This window comes from Bradysia coprophila (assembly GCF_014529535.1).
Source record: "Bradysia coprophila strain Holo2 chromosome X unlocalized genomic scaffold, BU_Bcop_v1 contig_26, whole genome shotgun sequence".
In the NCBI taxonomy this organism is placed as follows: Eukaryota; Metazoa; Arthropoda; class Insecta; order Diptera; family Sciaridae; genus Bradysia; species Bradysia coprophila.
Window position 1 is genome coordinate 3693562 of NW_023503313.1, and position 20903 is coordinate 3714464.

At 35.7% G+C, this 20903-nt stretch overlaps 1 protein-coding gene across 7 annotated transcripts; it reads right to left on the minus strand.

The window, feature by feature from the left end:
- Positions 1-1668: 1668 nt before the first annotated feature.
- LOC119069171 (rho GTPase-activating protein 100F) lies at positions 1669-19442 on the minus strand. 7 transcript variants are annotated; one of them, XM_037173084.1, is made up of 15 exons: positions 19307-19442; positions 18066-18163; positions 17926-17970; positions 8640-8873; positions 8063-8185; positions 7591-7999; positions 6532-7532; positions 6158-6473; positions 5744-6087; positions 5248-5677; positions 5105-5184; positions 4833-5046; positions 4429-4643; positions 2777-2888; positions 1669-2705 (listed from the first exon to the last, which is right to left on the minus strand). In XM_037173084.1, the coding sequence occupies exons 2-15, from the start codon at positions 18102-18104 to the stop codon at positions 1690-1692; spliced, it is 4578 nt and encodes a 1525-aa protein (XP_037028979.1). In that variant the 5' UTR covers positions 18105-18163; positions 19307-19442; the 3' UTR covers positions 1669-1689. The 7 variants fall into 7 exon arrangements, with proteins under 7 accessions (XP_037028979.1, XP_037028980.1, XP_037028977.1 ...); XM_037173085.1 differs by having other exon boundaries at positions 4435-4643; positions 18066-19442; XM_037173082.1 differs by having other exon boundaries at positions 18066-19442.
- Positions 19443-20903: the final 1461 nt, after the last annotated feature.

The following is a 20903-nucleotide window of genomic DNA, read 5'->3' on the forward strand; positions in this document are numbered from 1 at the left end:
GTATTTCCTAAATTTATTTTCTTCAGCTTCGTCTTCTTCATTTCTTTTTCTTTTATTTTTATATTTATAAATACCATCAAAAAGCGATTTGTAATTGTAGTTTTTAATTTACTTTTTTAATGTATAAATATTTATAGGCTCTAAATTGAATTGTAGCGTTTTTGTTTTATCGAAATAATAATCATTCAACAGTACAATCAGGACCAATAAAAAGAACAGGTAAAATAATTCAATAGTTTGAACAACCTGCTATAGAAGTATGTTTGTGTTGCTTGTTTTTTTATATAAAGTTTCATGTCTTTGTTTCCTTTTTGTCTAGTTTGAAGAATACTGAATTAGTTTGAATTTTCGTTCATTTAGCAAAAGAAAAAAAATTATTTTATTTTACGGTTTATTATCAATATGTTATTTAGCAAAGTCTTTTTTGTTGATACTTTTTCTCTGTTTTTCTTTACATTTCGTTTTCATTTTTTTATGGTTGACATATAGGTGTTTGAGTTGAAATAAATTTCGCGAGATAAAAAAAAAATATTTTTAAAATTTTCCCAACAAAAGATCTCAGTTTTTATCCAATTTTTTCAATTTTAAATTCGAACCATCATCACAGTTAAGTATTAACAGCGTCTGTTGCACTGCAAAACATACATTCCTTTACTGTAAAAACCTTCCGCGGTAAATGTTGAGAATCTATATTTTCCTGAACCGGAATCTTTCACGATTGTTATGCGAAAATTTGTCTTTTCGTTACAGCAGCAGAGCTGTTACAACTTTTTTTTTTGCTGTACCATTACAAAAAACTGAAACTTTATTAGAATTTAAGAAAGCTCACAAAAAGCTCAGTCAAGTCGTTTCGGCCATAGACATCGGAGTGTACATCGAGAGAACAAATTCTCTTATCTACCGAAAGTCGAAATTTCAAAGATGCGTGTGCAAGTTTGCCTTGCAGATCAAAAAATAGAAAAACAATGACAACAGTTCTCTGTGGTTTATCGCAATCCCTTAATTTACTGCTTATTTAAGCTTCACTTTGTAAATACGAAATCGTGTGCTATCAGTACTGCTTACCGCAAGTCTATGGTCTATGGTTTCAGTTTGATGCAACATGATTATTACATAAAAATGTCCACTTGTACTCTAATTATATGTAACCAACAAATGCCACACGCGTTTCATTGGTGCTTTGATAATGTTGACCGCTATGGGGTAGTCTTGAGACAATTGAATGATGTGTGGACTAAAATTGAAAATTTAAAAAAAAACTCCCGACGCATTTTCGCGGTAATGTTTTAGGATTATCCTGTCGCAATATTACTATTTTGAACTTGTTCCTTGCCGAATATGTTTCGGGAGGGAAATTATCTTCATGTTATGCAAAAACTATATTATAAGCATTTAAGGTTTCATCAATCGATAAATCGATGTAACTGACGTAATTTCAATTTTTAACGTTTTAAATCTAAGAGAATTTTAATTTTATTGCAAAAACATTCCCTTTTTCTCTTTGCATTGTTTTAATTGACTGGTAAAATTTATTAGAAAGAATTCATATGGATAGCATTTCCACACGGCACAATAATTTTTACTTTTTTTTTATAAATTTGCTCTTCATTTTCATTGTTCAAACAAAACACTCGATAAAATTAACAAATATTTCAATTTTTCATGTTCTTTAAATAATTTTTTTCTCTTCTATTCTTCATTTGCCTTATCACCAGTTGATGTCGAATCTGTAAATTGTGGATTAAAACCCTGTAAAAATGGATTCGTCGAAGAATATTGCACTTTATACGATCCAAGTGTATTATAACCACCGTTACTAGTCGTAACGGTTGATCCACTTGAATGACGATTTATAAGCTCAATTTCGTTACCAGTTGCCGATCCCAATAGGGAATTGTTATGCATCGAATGGTGGTTGTTTGTACCACCAGCGAATTGTGTTTTTGGTAATGTACCGTATATGTTCGTGTTATTGCTCTGATAATGGTTTAATGCGGAGGAATTGGTATTGTTACCTGGGCTTGTGAAATTCATTGGTTGTTGTTGCTGTTGCGGTTGATGATTTTTCAAGGTATAACTTGACTCTGATTGATAATTTCTAACTACACTCGAAGGTAAAGTATTATTATTACTTAACGTTCTAGATGGAGATGATGTCTTACGCAGAGATGATGGTGACAATGATGATGTGTTGTGTTCGGTTAATGACGATGTGGCATTATTCTTTAAGTTAATACTACTTGAGGGAAATTGATAAGTACCTAACGATGGGCTACTAGTGATTTGATTCTTCAATGAATAGTTCGGTTCTGCTGACGATGTTGTCGCATGCATACCCGACGATGATGTGTTACGATGTTGGGTTAGCGGTGATAATGTTTGTTTTATTGCAGCTGATGTTGGCATATTCGATGTGCTATTCGGTGGATTTGGTTTTGTTTGATCTTTGATAGAATATGCTGATGATGACGATACTAAATCGGTCGAAAATAGTACACTCCTCGATGGCAGTATGGTTGAAGAGATTGGTCCATAGGTGCTGTTACTACTTTTCTGACGTTCAATTGTGCTTGTCTCTTTGCCATCTTTGTATTGATGTTCCTGTTGTTTGATTGAGTAGCTACTATTTGATTCTTTGAATCGTGCAGTAGATGTAGATGTTATGCTCATTGCTGGCGATGCACCACGTTTTATTGTATCGGTACCTGGAGAATTGAGTGAATGTAGCGTGTGATTGGTGCGAATTTTCTTCTCCCAAATCAAAAAATTGTATTACCAGAGCCTGAACCAGAATTCGTTGACGTCGAACTACTGCCTGGGGAGGGTGTGCCTGGCAGTGGAGATAGGGCGCGAACCGCCGAGTCCGCTGAGGCCACCAATTGATGGGGCTTCGGTAAGAAAAACAGGAGAATTATTATTGGATGCCTTCTGACAAAAGTTGATTTTATAAATGCAGAATCCATCAAATTAAACGAAAATTGTGCCGAGAATGATGAACGAACCGGAGGAAGATTTGTAAACATTTTACAAACAGCTTGTATAAAACTTCGCTCAGTGATTTATAGAATAGTACATTACTACGCTCCGTAGTGTTTACGAGACTTATACGAGTGTCAGTAATACCTCAGTTCACCTTCCGCATTTAATACGAATTTTGCTATGTAGAGCACAGCACTGGCTACAACTCCTCTCTTTATATACATCATTCATACATACGACTGCACTAATGTTAGAGAATTGTGATGTCACCGCACAATAATAACATTGCAGGTGTGTACGTGTAGTAACGTCGATATGTTATTTGGAATGAATCAAATTCAAATAGCCAGCCCTTATAATTCTCTTCCTGTAATCATAATTTGACCAACGCTCTCAAGAAGCTATATTTCCAGTTACTCGGCGTCAATTTTATTTGAGCAAAATAGGACGTTTCTTCTCAAGCATCACAATGAAAAACTGCTCTCACAAAAAGTCTTCGATGAACGTGAGTACTGCGATACATTTCAAGCATTAATTTAATTATTTTGTACCGTTCTTACTACCACCGTGTTTACGTGTATTTCTAAGTCGAACAAACTTTAAATGCATGTTATGCATGCAGAGTAAAAGATAGGTCTACAAATCAAATCGAATGACCGACGTCCGTAAAGTTATTCTTCATTTTACTATCATTTTCTCGATTGAATAATTTCGTAAAATGAAGTTTCTACGGGAAATTCCTCACTCTATTGAGAAACTTGACACGAATAAAACTTTATCTATTCATATTCATACTGAAGTGCTTTGAGAACTCAAGTATACTTAAAGAGAACTCTATAGACGTAGCTTTATGATGTAGTCTTTTCTGTGGATATGTAGTGCATCGTTGGAAAATGGTTTTTGTTTTGTTGCATGTATATGAAATTAAAACTCACCGACCTTTCTCTATTGTAAAACTCTGTTCCACATAATAGTGCCGACAACAAAAAACTGTGCTCGTACATTACCGAAAGCGGTTGAGTGAAAAGGAGATTTTTTTTAGACTTTAATGGAACATTTAAAGATCTAAGGTACTAGAAGTCATTCACAAAATTATTTTACATGTTTTTGTTTTCCCTAGGTTCCAAAATGACTTATTACAACCCTAGGGATGAAAAGCAAACTTAAAGCACAAAAGTATGTAACGTCCATTACATAACTCGGGCTAAACAATTAAAAGTCTCGTTTCCGTGTGTTTATTGACGAAACTCTGATTTCCGCTTAAGGCATGTAAATTACTGTCCCATTTCTGACTGCTATGAGTAGTGCGGTAAGCCATCCGTTCAAGTTATTTTAGTATTAATTGACAGATCATTTTACTGATAAATGTGTCAGTTACAAACCGAGTAATTTTCGTTCAATTCGAAATGGATTGCCAAGGTTCTAGTATAAGACTAGTGGACATACAACCTTTACCTGTTGGACCGCTTGTGGCATGGCTCGAGGCAATGGAACTGACTGAACCACTGCTGATTGATACTGATGAGTGTTGGGAATGGCCGAGGGATGACGCACGGTTGAGAGAATTGCTGCTGAACCCGTGGTATGAAGATTGGGCTGATATTTGGCCACTGGCGATGCATTGACTTTGTTTCCACGCTGCCCTGCTGGCTCGGCGCGTCGACCTGTCTACATACGACTCTGTATTAACCATATACATAATGTGATGATGTTATGAATTGGATTTTCGTGAAATGAGTATAAAATGTTCTGAATATTTTGGAGTGGAATTGTTTGCGTCAACATTTTCTTTCGGTGGGTAAATGGTTTCAATGTGCTAACGTGACGAGTGAATCGAATTAAAATTACGTTACCTGAAGAAGCCTGCTGTGGCTGAGGCCAAATTTGTAACAAATACTTTAACACTGCGATCGGTTGGGCATGATCGACCTCTTTACCGGGAGCTACAGCAGAGTGTAACATTAAAGGTGGACCCATTACTGTAGCTAGAGCTTGGGCAGACATTTTGTTTCGTTCTGATGCTGATACTACCAATGACAAATGGTCGAGTAGGAAAACTAGCGTAGCCTGAAAAACATGTCCGTGAAAATCATTAAAAAGTCGTCTTACATGCCGATGATCTTACTCTATTCGCCCTTGGTAGACAATCCAATATACTAAGCATCAATTTAGCATTTCCTTCCGGATCGTCGGGTAAACAGACTCCTACGAAAACCAGAAATGTGTTTCATTAGCAGTAGGAACAAAACGAATGCAAAAATGTATTACCAAGAGCATCAACAGTCATTTGGAAAAGACATCTGGTAAATAGCGGCTCGGGTAATTCCCTCAGATAATCCTTTAGCACTCCAGTAATAACATTGATATCAGGAACATGGTCCGGACTTAATTCCACAGCTCGACAATTTCGTTCGAACGCTTCTCGGAGCAGTCGTTTCTTCGTGGCTGATCCGCACAATCGATACAAGCCGATAATGTCAAGACCACGACGTTCAATTTCTTCAACGCAACGACGTAAAACAATCGGTACCGGTGCTTGACCTGGATAAATTTTTGATTCTCTCGTTACCACACCATCTAAGTCAGCTCCAAACAATTGTGGATAACCGGCTTTTAGACTGGGTAGTCCCCGACGACGATACAATGTAATAGGATCGGTGTGTCTTAGTCTCAGATAAATTGTTCCTCTAGGTTCAACCTGAAAGACAAATGGATTGCCGATGAGTTCAAACAAATCCAAGCACAAATGGTCCTTTCTGGTTACTTTAAGCGCCAATTGATGTATTGGTGATTGTCTTAATACAGTTGACAAAGATACAGCACCTCTGTAACATAACTTATGACGATGCTGTGGATCCCACGAATATACCAACACGTCCAATTGTTTATTGCTTACTAAATCTAGTTCGAATGATTCGTCCCAATCAAATTGCAAATCACCGGATCGCACCACTGTACGCGCCTTATGAACTCTATCGCATTCCAGTACACAATACAAATCACGTACTGAACCTTGTACCGTTTGAGTACCTTCTGGAGCTGACCGTAAACCGCGGCCAGCAACAAGATGAATCCAGATCATACCAGAGATACCTTCAAGGTCAATAACTACGGAAATAAGATGGAAAATGTTTGTCACTTTTGCATAGCTATAGAACAGAGAGGTCGTAGCTCGTACCAGGTTTGTCTAATTTATATTTAACGAACTCTGCTGGATTAATATCAATTTGTCGATTAGGCCGTGGTAGAGTGGTACTCGGTGTCGGCGCTGGACTCTGATGTCCACTCATTCCACTGCTCGGACTAGCTGGTCCCGCAGTCAATTCAAGTAATTGTCTCATTCGTCGTACGCTAGGCGATCGCAAAGAGGACGCACCACCAATGTGCTGAGTTGACAGTGATCTCACTGGTACGGAAATACCACGAGTTCCAGTGAAATGACGATCCAATGTACTGGTGAGTCCTCCAGTTCGGCTGCTGTAAATGCTTTCCGTCTGAAAGTAGATCTTTGTCAATAAAAGCACTTTAAGAATCACTTCAACGCGCACGTACATTTTTCAAAGCATCGTGAATATTTTCAGCACTACACGAGAATCGATGGGCTCGTTGTTGATTTAAGATATCCCTCGACGCTCGCATCTGTTCGCAAATAGCTGAACTACTTGGTGCTCTGCGTAGCCAAGCTCTATATTCATCTGATGTGAAGATGGATGGACTTGCCGAAATTCTACCTCTCAAATCCCGTTCTCGTCGTGCAGGTAATTCTGGGGCAGACAAGTTGCCATCATTATCATCCGTGAGCCGATCACCAAGTCTTGTACGAATTCCTAATCTTGCTCCTGGTCTATCTCTAGGCAATGAGTTGAATTTGGCCATGTCTGGTCCACCACCCAACGCCGAACTTCCTCCTCTTGGTATACTATTGATTGTGGGTCGATTGTAATAGTAATAGCTTGGACGGGGTCCGATTGTAGCTTCAGTATCGCTGGAGTAATCAACTGGTCGAGATCGTCTTGACAAAATGGATGCATTTCCCATCGGTGCACCGTATTTGGGTGTACGACTTGACTGCGGTGGATCATACCGTCCATATCTTCCCAACGTTCCGCCTCCTGTCACAGTACCAGTTTTCAAACTCGATCTAAGAAGTGAATTTCGACCCAATGACTGGAAATCAGAGTATTCTACACGAGGTAAATGTTGATCAGATCCACTACGAGGAAATCTAATATGTGATTGACTGCTGGTAACTCCAGTTCCGGCGGACATTCGTCTGCCAGGACCACCTGGATAAAATGAATGAACTTTTTCAGCTAAACTTTCGAGAGTGCCCGCATTTTGATAATATGCTTGTGATGGCGCGAAACTATGACTTTTCGGTTGTTCAGTGATAACGGATGGTGGTGGTGGAGGTTTGTAACCCCAACTCGGTGGTTCATTTATTGTATTCGGCCGATTATTGTAATATAAATCTAATTGCTCGCTCTGTGGACTATAATTATTTAGGCCGAGACCAAGTCTTGAGCGTGATTCTGTCATCTCCCTTCCATCACCTGAAAATGATTGTCATGTCAAAATTTTTTTGGATTTCTTAGCTTCCAAAAGAAGTACCTGTACGTCGTTCTCTGGAAGATCTAGATCTTGAAACACGATCCATATCGTCTATATCTTCGTCCCGTAAGTCGCGTTTTATAACTACGACTGGAGGTGGTTTTTGTTCCGGACGTGATAAAGATGGTCCAGGTGAACTGTTTCCACGACCGCCACGTCGTTGTCTTATTGCTAATACGAGGCGTCGGGGTATTGACATAATAATGACCACATCGTCTAAAGACATGTGAGTCACATCTACTAAATTAACCGCTAGTATTTCATCACCGACCCTGAGACATCCGCTATTGTATACAGCAGATTCTAAAGCTATACGAGAAATAAAAACTCCATCAGATCTATCGGCACCATTTCCTTCCCTTATGTATAAGCCCAGTGTTTGACCAGGTCGTTTTACAATCTCTACCAACTGCAAAAGGCAAATGGAAAAATTAGTTTTTGTGTGCTGAAAAAGTATGTATCGACGGCGTACTTGTACAATATGTCGAGCATCTCCTTTCGATAATAGTTTTTGAGCTGCTTCTACCGCATGTCTACCACCAATGCATCTGGGCTCCAGAATTCGTACTATCATTTCACCTCGCCTCTCAACCGCCTACAAAATGTATGTTTTTTAAGAATGCTCATTTTCGCATTGCAAAATTTTGTTTTGATCGTGAGATCAGCGGTAGATTTCGCTGCTTGTGTTAATTGTATCTATTTCAATATTTATGGACTAACATAATCTACTGACAAAGTTATGTAGACCGTATAGACCAAAGAAAACAATGTCAATTCGATTTGCAGTCGGAAACACACGAGTGTTGATGGGATCCACAATTATGCTGCGTTTTCCATTGTTTATCTTGTTGTAAGTATCGGCTTGCAATGGAAAACACAGCATAATTGTCGATCACATCAACATAAAATTTCTAGTGTTGTTTCGGCCTAGAGTCTGTTTGTACCATTTGACAAATAGCAAAATGTACAACAACTGAACACAAGTGATGGAACTTGTTTAAAGTGTTCCATATCCCATTAATAAAGGAATGATATGTTCAAAATATTACCTCAAGTGCAGCTGCAGTGCTGGGGTCGTGGTCATTTTCAACAGCTTCAATTTGACGAAATATTTCCGAACTAATTCCAGAAACTTTTCGAAAGTCACCCTGGAGCAAAACCGGTTCTTTAACGCCTTGCCTCTGTTGCATACCACCAGCATTTTGATTATTTGGCATCGGACCAGGCGGACCAGCACGACCTGGACTGGCGGTAGTAAGGTCAGGCACTGATCTTCCATTTTCCTAGAATTTAAATTGGTTTTTTGTTTTACAAATTTTTGCATTCCAATTTCTAAATTCATACGAGGTTCAGATGGAATGGTACCGGATTTAATCTCCGATCAAATACTGTAAACCGAAAAGACCAAATAGAATTTTGCAAATTAAACAAAACCATCCACATAATGCTTTCAACAACTATCGACGAATTATAATTGATTGATGTGGGAAATGTAAATGTTTACGCATTTTTGGAGTAATGAAAATTGTACCAACCACTCACTCTTCGGCAGATAAGCTATTGTAACCTATGTACTGTGTAACAACACACCATATCGGATCAATGTAAACTATATCAATCGAATTCCTGTTTATTGCGAATCCATTTTCCCGGTATAACATTTTGATATTTCCGGTACTCCATGTCAAACACAAACATTTATAAACGAAATTTTTATTTTCAACAAAATTTAATGGACCATTTGAACTTCAGCAAACAAAATAAATTCGAAAATCTATACGTACCGCAACTATCTCATTTATATATATATATATATTAGCCCAACATTCAATTGAATGTGGAACGATTATGTAACTAGCGGAGTATAACATGTAAATGACAGAGAGAGACACTTCCGAATAAGTTTTGGCCTTTTTCCAAACATAATTTTTTGATTGGTTTTTTATCGTCTCAGATCCTTCATTATTTCTCCATAAAATGCCGATAATCAACTCTTACTCGCTCGTAGAAATCGAAGAACCGGAAAAATCGAAGAACGACAGGAAACATTATGGGGACACTTAACAGGTAACATTCTTCAGACCAGACTTTTTCTTTGAACTAATAGTGACGAATTGAAAAATTTAGCGGACTTCACGGGTTTTTAAAGACAGACATTTTTAACGATACTCGATCAATTGCACCGCAATATTCGTGCGTTGCTGCATACATATAATATCATTTATAATTTGGTACTAAACCGTTATTATTTATTCATGAATATTGTTTCAATGAGGTGAGGGAGAAACCAAGACACAACCATAATGTGACTCGACTGGACTTTTTTTTAAATTAAATTAACTCTGGAAACAGATACAAACTTAACGAGCAGTTTATCGGTGCTGTACTTTTTCAAATAGAAAGGGATGTTACGGTTTGAATATCTATGCTATCCACACTACAACAAGCCATACACACTTTAAAGCGACCCTCTTTTCAAGTTTAGCAAACATTATAAAAATGCGATTACTCCACAGTGTTGGCTTAACAATGGAATGCATTCCAACAGCACACAATGCATATAGCGTAAAATTTAGAAAACGAATAATTTATAACGAATAATTCTCTTTTGTGCTGTATTGTGTTTTCGTAGAAATTTTACAAACCATTCCCGTCACGATGCCTGTTAAATAAATAGACAATCAGATTTTTCAAACCGATGAACAGACATTCCACATAAATAAATAAGTATGTTTATGGTTGGAATGTGTCCGAGATTTCTGCAGCGAAAAATAAAAGCTTATTCATGCTCATGAACTATACAATTCGATTGGTTAAAATGGTGGAATCTTTGGGTCTTCGAAGTGGCTTCTAACTAAATTAAAAGTGCCTATTTGTCGACATGCTACGAAACATATCAAGCGTACGCTTTTATATACCACAGCCTAGAATCGATTCTGACCTTTACTTTTCTATAGAGAGTTCTGCACCCTTATTAAGTATAACGGTAGCTACTAGGCATAGGAGACGTTAAATATTATCGAAAGAGGTTGATAATTCGATAATTATCAAATTATCGATACTTTTGAGACGTTACATCAAATATGAATGAGGGAACAACAAAAGAAGTGCTACTTTTTGCGTAGCCGAGGTCGGTAAACACACAAGAAGTACCATTTGCCTCATTGTCCAGTGAGGTATTTTATTCAAAAACTTGAGGCAATGTTTTGGCTCCATGAAGGAAACTTAACTTTACCTCACGTTTTTTGAATAAAATATTAAACGCAAAGATCATTTACTGTCAAAATGTATGAACACATTTGGTTTTTGTCAACTCTATAATTAAATTGCTGCCTTATAAGTTACTGCATACAGTTGTATTTTGTGTGTGATTATAGTGCAAGTGATTAAACGTTTATTTTGATTGTGTAAACATCAGAAGAGTTTTGAATACACTCTATTAAACCAAAATCCTCCATACATTTTGACAGAAAATGATCTTTGTGTTCCATACAATTTAGTTACAATAAAGCGATATCTGTATCCCGAAAAGACTGGCAATGAAGTACGTTTTGTTTTGTATATAAACCTGTGTGCATAACTGGGGACACAAAAAAAGAACTGTGAACTTTGACACCTGCTTCGCCTCGAATTGACATACTCCTCACGAAAACTGTAGTTTTTAAGTTTCCATCCCTACATAAGCAATAGTCTTATGTAATACGGCCATTCACTCCCTAGGAAAAACCCTTTACCTCGCTCGTAAAGTAAAATAGCATACTGCAGACGGGAAATAATTTGGGATGAAGCCCTCTGATACTTTTACTCAAGTGGATACGAGAAATCAAATTACTTCCATGGTATATCTAACAATCTAACAATGGAATAAAAATATGAAAAGTAGAGTTTTAGTGTGAATTTTGTTGATCCGAGGCGAAGCCGAGGTCAATAACCACACGAAAACGAGACATTTCATCTTTTTATACCGAGTTATGTAATGTATTTACCTGCTTTTTAGGTTACAGTCAATTTACTTTTCATCCCGAGGGTTGTAATAAGCCACCTTCAACCCTAGGGAAAGAATGCTTTTTACGCTATATGCGTCGAAAACTGAATTTTTCATATTTCATGTACTTCTTTGGCTTCGCCTAAAAAACTACACATTGTGCGCCAACAAAAACATTTATCAACGAGTACCATACAACCCTTTTTAGCCCCGTACGAAGTAGGAGATAAGATTAATATGCCGTTTGTAACACGTCGAATTGGAAGCAGACAGTAAAGGCAAAGCATTTGGTTATGTTCATAGATTCTTCGACTAAGGCCGCTTTGTGGCCCTATGTGGTTTTTGCTCATAAATCGAGAATATTTCATCAAACTTTGCTACTTTTTGTTTCGTTTGTCAGATAATCCAATACCGAAAGAAAATTGGTAAAAAAAGTTGTAACTTCGGATTCCTAAAATTACATCGTAAACTTTTGTTTTATACTTGAGAAGTACGGGCTTTTGTAATTGAGCTAAGCGTAATTTTTAAGATGAACACTTCTAGTTAATTTGCAAAATTTGGCAATAATGTCAATAACGCAATAAGATTACGGAAGCATTTTGATAACGGACATATAATGGTGACGGGCAAAATAGGTTTTCGGGTCGTACGGGGCTCAGTCGCAGCAAACGCTCCGACTGTTCTGTTGCCTTGTTTTAAAGTAAAGACAACAAATTCTGATACTTATCACCGCTGAGCTGTTAAGATATTACATTTGTTTGGTCCAAAGACGGTTTTTTTTGCATTTCAACTAATGCGTACATTATGAATTCCGCAAAAAGAAAACGGAAAAACAATTCTTTGTGTAATTCAAAATGTATGAACGGAAAAACCATTTGTCTGCTACACACTATACATTATCATCCAAATTTAAGTTCACAAAAATTACATATCGAATCCCTTCCGACAACAGAATACACATTTTACAGAATACTTTCGTTAACCAGACCAAGAAAGTGGTACCTGACTGAAATAGAAATTCGTCGAATATTTCTTTACATTTGTTTGTCTTAAACAAGATTTCTTGAACGTTTTGGTGTGATTTATGAATGATGAAATTTATCGATTCCGTGGTAGATTCTCATTTTGCTCATACAATATCCCAGCGAAGACCATGTTGAAAGCTGTAAGCGTGTATATATATCGCAGGGGTGTAACTTAGAACAATTTTTATTGTCGCTGCCTTCGTACATTTTTGATTTTTGTACAGCCCTGTCGTTCAAAAACATCGAATCGTTTTTTAATTTTCTGAATGTTTATAGTTTTTTTTATTAGGTTAGGTTGAAAATTCCACATACCTTTCAGCTCATTACCGACAATACCACAACATGTACCGAAATATTTTTTGAACCGGTGGGTGGCGAATTAAAGTCGCATTTGCGTCTAGTTCTCCAATTAATTTAATTAAAATCTGATTCTTATTGTAAAAAAAAAACTTGAAACGAGCCGAACAATTCTTATGATCTGGAATTTTGATCACCCAACGCAGACCCAGTCAAATAAATCGACAAACATTTTAAATGCAAATTTAACCGATTTCTGTGATACAATTGGAAATTCCAGATCATACGAATTGTTCGGCTCGTTCCAAGGTTTTTTTTTTAAATAATATCAAATTTTAATTAATTTAATTAAAGAAATAGATTCCTTAAACGAGTAATTATCCCGTGGACCAGCTGGTAATCGATCAAATGGGTTGGTAATTTACAGCCAGGTTCTACACTGAAATTCAACTTGACAAAATCAAAACCAAAATCTGCTGCCTTTTTCATGTAGTTCGTTAATTTTCTAGTTTTCGGCAACAACGATTTTCTGTTATAGTCACTTTTAATTGTCTTCGGCAATTGCCTAAAATCGATGGTATTTTACGACAATTTTTATGGTAAAGTGGTACACCCGGCGTATATTCTCCATCGATAATTCTCTCTACACATAAAAAGTGTTCGACAAAAATTTGTTTGTTTGTTTTTGTTTTACATGGTAAACTAGGTATAAGTTGTTACTGGTCGTTTATGTCCACATAAAATTGATAAAATAATTGCTGACTCGATTTTCCAAGAAAATCTTTGCATTTTTGCACACATTTTGCAGTGGAAAAGTGAATGGTGTATAGTTTAGACTTTACGGTATATCATACGGTATGTGCAGCATTTGTTAGAGCTACGTGTGTTTACGACGAAACGTCGAAAACCGTATTATTAAGTGAATCCTAAAACATTTAAGATTTTATTTATTGAGCAACTATTCATCTATTCTACTGCTCCTTATTGTATTATAGGTTTAAATGCATGACAATTTTCATTTAATTAAAAAGAAAATTAAGAGAGCGAAAGAGGAAGAGAGTAATAGATGGATCGAGAGAGAGAGGGGCGGGAGGGAAACAATATCACCTTTAATTTGTGGTTGATGTTATTTTTCGGTCGATGGTTATTCGGTACACTTAAATTATTTTTATGTTTACTTTTAATGACATGACTTGTTCTTTTTATCTGATAAAACATCCCCGATAGACCATAAAATTGTTTGTGTTATACTGAATTCACATTAGAATGTATACGTCATATTTCCGCTGATGCCAGTCAGACAAATAAATAGTTTGTAAAATGTAACAAATCAACGCAGACATTATTGCGCATAATATTACAAACATTTTAATTAGCATTATTAATATATTAAAAATTATAATTAAATAATATCAGCACAAATAAGGGATGGGGTTGAGTGGATTATTATTTGAACTTTTGCAACTGCTCACCTTTTTACTCGAGAAGAAACAACCCGTAGTCGCACTGTCACACATTAAAACTAAGTTTGTGATTCAGCTTTTTGGAACAAATTAAAAATTTACTAGCAAGCTACAGCAACCACTTGTATTTTGTTCAAATCATGGTATAATTATACACAGAAGAAAAAAAAATTAACAAAATTAAAGACCAAAACGTTGCTAATCAATAACGGTACTCATTAAAATTGTGAATAACCAATAAAATATTAAAATTACTTCATTTACGGTCTTTTCTATCCATTTACGTATTAATGCACCATTCCATTCACAAGAAATTATCCCGATTTTTTTCTTCTTCTTCTTTTCATTCGAATTTAATTCTAGAAATCATCACTGATTGTCGTCTATCTACCGAATCCATTGAATGAATCAATCCGTCGACGAAATGGAAACTTAAAATAATTCATTGCGAAACGCAATCGGTTTTTGTTTTATTCCTGGTTATAAATCACAAAAAAAAAACATTTCTGATAATATGAACTTTATTCACAATACAAGGACAAACATGGCGCCGATTTTGTCTCGCACTCGATATGTGTATCCAATTTGGAGTAAAATCATTTTTTTCAAGGGTGGAAAACATAGAGAATGTTATAATTATCGTGTTTGGAAATGTGGCATGCGCATTTTGTGTGTGTATAATTTTTGTTGGTGTTTGTTGTAGATGAGAACGGAATATATTGTATTAATAAGCAAAAGTTTTTCTCTTTCGAGTGAAATATTTTCTTCTTACGGCTGTAATATGAGATTGGAGAAGGTTTATATAAACTTTGCGTTCTCATACACATTCGGAAAAGATTAATGGACGCTGATAAATGTATTGGTGATACATGGGATTTATGGAGTGAAAATATGTTTGTAGTAAATTGCCAGACAGAGCTTTTGCCTTAAAACTCTGTTCTGAGAGAACTTTTTTTTAAAGTAGAATTTTACTATTATGTCATAGTATACAACTCTGGATGACAACTTTTTATGAAACACACGGCTATCTCTCATTCTTCGAGACTATACACACAAATTTAAATTAAAAATCGATCAATTTTACGCAAGGAATATTTTACGTGAACACAATTTGACATTATTTGAACCGATAAAATTTTTGTAGTTATACATTCGGTAACGGTTGTATAGTCCATGTCAAGCAGGTATTATTTTTGTAAAAATATTTTCCCCAATATTCCCATATATTCCCTAATTTTCCTACATTTTTACAAGATTTCCCAAATTAAGGAAAGGATGGGAAAAACATTTTTCCCACAAATAATAGGCCCTGACGTTAAGTCAGGTCTTAACATGTTTCGTAGTTGTCGATTAGTAAATCTTTGTTTTACCAGCCTCTATTCAAATGTCGTTCTAGTTGAACAACTCATTTATTTTTCTTATTTTTCAAGATGTTCAAATTTGGGAGAACAACAATTTATGTTAAAGATATTTCTATTGGCAAGGCCTAAAATCGCTTGCTTCATTTACGACTTTAGAACATTTTTCATACTAGAATTGCTTCAAGTTCAAATTAATGACGACAACAAAAAGTGCATCAGTTGAATAGCCACCATCACAAAGTTCGTAAACTGGGTAAAGTTATAAATAATTAAATAGTTTCGATAGCTTCAAATTGACCTCAATACCTGACTTTTAAGTTGCATGATTAATTCGATATATAGAAATCATGGAGGATATAGCAAAATATAGGCAGAGGGACTTTTTTTTTAAATTTTTCTCCATTTGTGATAAATGAGAAAACTTGCATGGTTGTCCAGAGAAATTATCTTTCAACCTAAATCGAGTTTATAGAGTAAAGGGACGTTACCTTGGGTTTAGCGTATATTTCGTTTAAATTGTAATTTTACATTCAACTTGAAATTCATGAGTGTCGATTTATGGTAAAACTTACAACTTGCAGGTTACAATTTCATGAGTTGGTTTACCCAACCCCTGCCATATAACGAGTGTAAAAAGCCCATTGTTAACATGTTTTAGTAAAGCTTCACAAAAATTCAACAGTGCAACTATGCACATTGTGGATTTAACAGAGGTTGTCTTAATAAAATGTCAGTGAAACATCTTAACAATTATTAAAATTAACTCCTTCAACCAGTTTGACTATTTAAACGAATACCGCAGTGGAATATGTCGATAACCTCATCGAATTAATTCATTGAAACAACGAACACTGAATACAACATAAGCTTGAAATGAAATTTTAATTTGAATTCCAGCCTCTTGCCGAACTTGTAAGATAAAATTGAGGATTATCGGTAATAAGAGCGCAATAAAAGAAACAACGTTCCAGTAACCTTGACTTTCTGAAAATTACCAGAAATATATCCTGTCAGGGGTTCATAAATTACGTATCAGGGAATAAAGTGTATCAGAATGATTATGTTTTAAGTTACACTGCGGGAGGGGAAGGTGGAATCGAAATTAACCTTTCACAGGCGGCAAACATATCAACAGTTTTACCATCGGATCTATTACTTCAATTAAACTAATTATTTTCAAAAAAATGATTTAAAATCTTTTACTTCATCTTTTGAGCATGTTTTTTTTTGCTATGTAGACTGGTCAGATCTTGTCAGATTCTCGACAAGAGATTTTCATCCTTTTTGAATGTTATTAATGTTTCAAAAATAAACCTCAAGATAAGCGACAAAGTCCTAAGAGAGAATCTTAGTGGTTGTCTCCTACATAAAAAATGTATGTTAAGCACTCGGCGATACGATAGGATAGGATGTGTAAGGAAAGAAATTTTTCCGTGGCACATAACGAGGCACCACGGCATTGAGACAAAATAAAACACCGACAAAAATTCCCAATGTATGTGTAGGCGCAATGAGAATTTCGTTCGAGTCATTTGAGCTAATTAGATGTTACAAATAGTGGAGACCAATCAACCATGATTGGGAAAAACCATATGAGCTGGAAGGAAGAAAGCTCCCAGAACATTTGGTGATACTTAAGTAACATAACTTGGTGAAAAGCCATTGTTGGCGCCGTGAGGTTCCATATACCTAATACACATACGAAACCCAAGTGCGTACAGTATTTTGCTTACACGTGTAGTAGTATTAGCTAGCTCGAAACGTTTTTGACCATATCTTTGGAGCTACTCAATTGGAAGCCACAGCTTCAATGACTTTTCAGAGTAAGGTAAAACTTTAAAAATAGTATAAAATTTACGCAAGGTGTACTCTTTACATTATCCGTTCATACTCCGAATTCCAACAAACGACCCATAAACTGCTCTTTCAAACTTAAGAATATAACAGGCACATCTGTTATCGATAACGACGACAAAATAATGACAAGATCTGGGTAATATGGTATCCTTTATATGTACAGTAGAATGCGTGTTAAGAAAAATGAAGTACAAGATTTGAAATCAACAGATTAAGAATACTTTGATCGATGGAAGTAATAGACCAGATAAGAATACTGGTCATGTGTTTGCTGTAAGTAAGACGTTAAAACGTCAGGAATTCAGATTGTTGGTTGCCTTTTATATAATAGTCGAAATTTGACTTACCTTTCTTCTGCCACAGCAAAGCATTCTTCGCGCACGCGAATGTTGCTAAAAAAAAGGAGAAAAAGAAAATATTGAACGACAACCATGACATAAGGGATGCGCTGGAAGCATTAAGAATTTTGTGTTATATGTGAACTTACTGTAGCTGTTTTCAGTCTTGTAAACTTTCTCCACTGCATGAGTGTGCGAATCTAAAGCTTTATATGATTTTGGGCTGCACAGCCGATTGCCTTAATGGCTTTATTCCGATTGTTAGTATTCATTCATACAGTGTAAATCATTCAATATAAATCAATGGAAATTCTTTTTTAATTCACTTCACTACAGCATTATTTTCCGTCATGCGAGATTCAACTTTGCTTTAATTTGCAGTTGTCCGAATGTTTTTCTGTTTCCGATTGTTTTGTCCGAATGTTCCGAATTCCTTGGAGAAGATAACGAAATTAATTTTGCATTGAATTTACATTTCAATAGAGAGTATCATCACGACGATTCTCGTTTATCTGTACTGTGTGACGGTCACAATTTCTTTTCCATCAAAACACGTAGCTTTACTATAAAGTAGAATTTTGTTCGAGATTCGTTACACTCCTAAGCGTCACCGACTACCCCACAGTCGAATATTTACTTTTCCGAAACAAAACAGACGTAGACATGTGGCATTCCACTTATATGCTCTATTTAATACGCTAATAAACCCGATTATGAATAGACGGTATGACGTCAGTGACGCGATCATTTACCCCGAATACGAAAAAAGCTCGAATGAAAATGATTTTCGCTCACGCACACTATTCGCCTTACGAAACGGCCGACATACCGAACTTTTACACCGTAATCACAGAATAATGTTTACACAACTGAGCTTTTCCAAACCGAAGCCATTTAGTAAAGTGCCAACGTGTCGTACTAGTACTATTATTTACAATACTACTATATACTCCACTGGAAGGCATTAAAAGAGAATCTAGAATGAAGTGAATAGAGGACGTAAAACACATAAAAGAAATTTTTCAACTTATTGCTTATGGTCGCTGTTTCGTATGCTTTCGTATCTTCTCAACGATTCGAAACGGATCGATATTAATAATCTTTTTTTTTTTATTTTTCCATGAAAATTCTTTAACACCAATTTAGAATTGAAATTTTTTACGTCAATTTTTTTCTAGCTTTTCCACTTTATAATGAAAGTTTTAAATTAACCGAATGTGCTGTACACATTAGGGATTTCTTCCTATTTCGTCTAAACGTAAGATTTAGTTCCCATTGGAATTTTATTTTGAGAATTTTTCACTCATAATATCGTGAAAGTATCCTTGATTTATATGAATGAGTTACAAACTGAATTGTTTAATTTCACCGAAATCGTGCGAAATTTCACCTTAATTCACATTCCACAATTGATCGACATTTATGGGCTTCGTTTACAACTATTCAGTAAAACTTCTGTTCACAAAAAACTTTAAAATTTTTGTAAAACCGAAAACAGAACAATTTTTTTGGTGTACGAAATTCTACTATTCATGATAATATGGGTTTTGCTTCGCCAACAATCGATTACTAGCAACATCGACAGCACGACAGCGACGGCGCGCCGGCAATGGTAAAAAGCTTTGCCATCTCAATTCTCTTAAAATCCTTCTGTTCTTTTCCTCTTCGTTTCATTTTTTTTCCATTTGCAACGAACTTTTTCTTTTATATTCTTGTTTGAATAAAGAATTTGTCTTCATGGCAAAGAAAGTAATTTCCTACGACAAATATTTTTTAATTTCTACTGTATGCATGATAAATCCCTATTTCGGTATGGCTTACGTGTATGAAGGAATTTTTATTTTGAATTAACTTCCAAAAGGGCATTGAATTTTTACATCTGAATGTTGCCGGGGATATTTATTCACTTACCTTCGTGTATTTAATTTGTTTTCAGGTATGATATGCATGTATACCGTTGAAACATTTTCCTGTCTACGAATTTTCGTGTGTTTCATCAAATAATTATTAAGGTGGATGAGACTTTTGGTCGGGGTTGATGGGGTTGAAGATTTTGCGGTATAAAGCCGAAAATAATATAACCGCCAACACAAAGCTAATTTGGGATGACTTTAGGAAAAACGAATTTCTTGCAATTAATTAGCGGAAGACGCATACTATAATAACTTTCGACGGTGGCAAACTGAGAGAAAATTGCTTGGAAAATTGATGTGTTTGTAATTACAACCGAAAATTATTGTTATTGCTACTATAGTGGTAGAAATTTCTTCAATAAGATGACCGATTTAAGCTGCATGAACTATGACACTATGTTTGTTATAGAGTGTTCTTGTAGATGAAATTAGGATATCTAACTTTAATCAATTTTATTCTCTACTATTTTCTAGCCGAGTAAAACTTAACTCCTAGTGAGCCTAAAATAGTATTTCCAGCACATACCGGAGGCGAGTTCTGGAATCGAGCTCGCTAAAAAAGCCTCTGATAAGTTAGGAACAACGTTTTGTTTATAGTGTGTCGGAAATGAGCGACAAAGTCACAATAAACAAAATTTGAAGTGAGTTATCTTTAGCGAACCAACTTGCGAGTTGAGTGGTGTAACTGGCTAACTACCTAATTACACACGTACATTCCTATAAGGATATATAACAAAACTATTGCTCATACACTAATGGATGGTTTAGCCAGCAAATTTAAAATCATATAATTGCCATTATCTTACCGAGGAGGGTGAAAGAAAAATGTTTCGAGAAAACTTCACGGTCATCTTACAATTCGACTTCAAAGTGATTACAAGGGCAAGGGTATTGTTAAATTGTCAGTTGAAAAGAAATTTGTAACTGTTGGGCCTCACATGGGTTATGGAGGCCAAGAAAGTAGGAGAGAATAGATTTAGTACACATTGGTTAACTGGTTCTTGACCCATAGCTGTACAATGTATAAATAAAAACATTTTTTTTTCATCCGAATCAACAGATTGCTCTGTAAGT